Source organism: Artibeus jamaicensis, unplaced genomic scaffold (assembly GCF_021234435.1).
Source record: "Artibeus jamaicensis isolate MK-2021 breed Jamaican fruit bat unplaced genomic scaffold, CSHL_Jam_final scaffold_614, whole genome shotgun sequence".
In the NCBI taxonomy this organism is placed as follows: Eukaryota; Metazoa; Chordata; class Mammalia; order Chiroptera; family Phyllostomidae; genus Artibeus; species Artibeus jamaicensis.
In genome coordinates, this window is record NW_026522050.1 from 7,760,811 (window position 1) to 7,763,718 (window position 2,908).

The window sequence follows — 2,908 nt, forward strand, 5'->3', positions numbered from 1 at the left end:
AAAAATAAGCAATATTTCAATTTGGGGGAAATGGGGGCAGAGTTCAACATGATTATTCTTTAAATTTTCTGGTCTGTGAACAGATGAGGACTTTTATTTTGAGACTGACACATCTGTTCTTTTAGTGAATACATCATGTGGACTTTGGTGGATTAGAGGAAAGTGACACACAGAGAAATACATCAACTCACTCTGACCTCTCTGCCACCTTTGAGACCAGCATGCCTAGAGTCAGGTCCCAAACATTCTGCTGAAGCTCTACTCAACAACAGCGGCTGTCAGAGGGAGCATGGTTAGCCCAGGCCTATTCCAGTCTATCATTGATGGGGACCCTCCAGCCTCTTCTCAAGCAACCACCACCCTCTTGCTCCAGTGGGTCCTGAATCACAGACTGTCTCTATTCCTGACTATTGAGACTGTAAAGGACAGGAGGGGTTAGTAGGCAACAGGAGAACAGGGAAATGTTATGTACAGAAACCCACCATATCTCTGCCAATCCACAAGTGTAATAGTGATGAAAAATATAGCAACATGGTCATTATTTGTACCTCTCAACTAACCAGGTTTCTCAATTACAGGACAAATACAGTCTCTGCAACACTGAAAAAGAGCAATAATGTTATCAGAAGATGTGGTTACTGAACCAATTAACTTAAGAACTATTGCCTCATCTATGAAAACATCAATTACTTAATCTCTAAGAAGGGAGTAAAAAAAATCAGAAATACTACATAGGTTGGTGTAAAAATAGTATGATTTAATATAAAAACTGTGCCATCAACTTGGTAGAATGCTATGTAAATGCAAGAAATATTATCATTAAGATTTATTGACTCACATTATATAGCATGTATTTCCAAAGAGAAAGATGTCCTCATGGAGTTCTACCATTGTTTACTGTTTTTTCTAGTTACTAAAAATAGAGAGAATCAGCAATTTAACTAATAAGATAGATGATGTTAACACTGCACATCCATTTCCTTCCTCCACAACCAGGGATTTCCAGACATGATTTATGGCTGTTCAGAACTGCACCATGTTTACTAATTACATACTCTTCGGACTCTCTTGCAGGTGGGATGTTAGCAGGGGCTCTTTGTGCTCTTCCTGCTGGTTTATAGCATCACTGTAATGGCCATACCAGGAATTATTCTGCTGATCAACATGGACCCCTGACTTCACACACCCATGTATTATTTCCTGAGCAATCTGTCTTTCTGTGATATCTGCTACTCTTCCTGTCTCCCCCAAGATGCTGGCTGATTTCTTATCTGAGGAAAAGAAGATTGCATATAATTTGTGTGTGGTTCAGATGTTCTTTTTTGGTACCCCTGCAGATATGGACTGTGCCCCACTGTCTGTAATGGCATATGACCATTATGTAGCCATTTGTAATCCACTTCTGTATACAGTTACAATGTCCAGGAGAGTGAGCATCCAGCTCATGGACACTGCATACACTGTAAATTTCATGGATATGACAATCTTTATCTATTTCACAACTCAATTGTCATTCTACAATTCCAATGTCATCAATTACTTCTTCTGTGACCTCCCACCATTACTAGCCCTCTCCACCTCAGACATAACCACCACTGAAATAGCATTGACTATTTGTAGTTATGTTGTGGGGTCCAGTGTCATTACTGTCCTCCTCTCCTACAGCTACATTATAACTGCCATCCTTCACATGAAGTCGGCTGCAGGAAGACGCAAAGCCTTCTCCACCTGTGCTTCCCACTTAACTGCTCTGGCTATATTTTATGGGACCCTCTTTTTCATGAATTTCCAACCTAGTTCAAGTTACTCCATGGACACAGACAAAGTGGCCCCTGTTTTCTACACAGTTGTCATTCCCATGTTAAACCCACTGATCTATAGTTTGAGGAATAAGTATGTGAACGGTGCCCTGAAAAAAGCAGTTGGCACTAAATTATATTCTGATTAAAGCCATGTTTTCACCCAAAGTGTTTATTTGAAGATTCTGATAGCTATAGTTCAGGTATTTGATATGCATTATTATGGGTTCACCAGTGCCTAATGATAAATATTTTTTCAGTACTTATCATTGTGTCTAAATTAAATATAGGGACCAGTCATTATTGCTCTGAATTCATTCAGGTGTTTGATATTCATTGTTATTGAGTTGCCAGGGCCCAATGATAAGTATTTTTCTTTATCATTGTGTCTCAAACATAGGGAATAGTTAGTATTGATCATAATATTCTCCCCAAGCTAAGGGAGACTAGTAATAGGTAAACTTCACTGTTTTTTCAAAGAGGATTTTGTCCCTCCTTTCTCTATTCACAGGTAAGTCCCAGTGAGACATCATGGGTTGAGCAACCCCTCTCTCTACCCATGCCAATTCAGCTCACCCTTCCAAGGTTCCAGTTTTTTAAACAATGGGTATAATAAACTTGCTCATTTAGGGGTGATTCATGGGTTAAAATTGGTTTGTTTGTCTTATTCCTATGTAATTGTGTCACTCTGTAAATATTGCATCATGACATTACAAGTATAAGTAGTAAATAAATAAATAAGAATTAAAAAAAAAAACCTTTGGCCCGAACTGAAAGTTTCATTCATGCAAGACCCTTTCCATTCTTGTTCACAAACATTTGTATCTGACTACTGACAGTGCCATTGTTCCAGAACTTTTTTTGTTGAATCAATAAATAATGTCCTCTACAAAACTGAAGCAATATAGAGCCTTTGTAATTTTTTAAAAAATACTGAACTTAATTCATTTTTTAAATCTATGCTAATATATTCATTTTAGACAAAGTTCATCAGCTCTCCTTTTCTTTCAGCCTAGTCTAAATAAGTTTTAGGGACAGGGATCCCATACAGAAAACTTCCTGGATCCTCTATTCCTCATCATTCTGCCCCCAATTTATTAACAAGTATC

General features: G+C 38.0%; 1 protein-coding gene across 1 annotated transcript; it reads left to right on the forward strand.

Annotated features, from left to right (window-relative positions):
* Positions 1-1,185: 1,185 nt before the first annotated feature.
* LOC128626491 (olfactory receptor 5AS1-like) lies at positions 1,186-1,948 on the forward strand (the record flags this gene model as incomplete). The annotated part of the gene is given in 2 exon segments (XM_053659057.1): positions 1,186-1,235; positions 1,237-1,948. Coding segments are annotated over 2 exon segments (762 nt in total), but the record flags the coding sequence as incomplete, so codon positions are not given.
* Between the last annotated feature and the right edge of the window lie 960 nt (positions 1,949-2,908).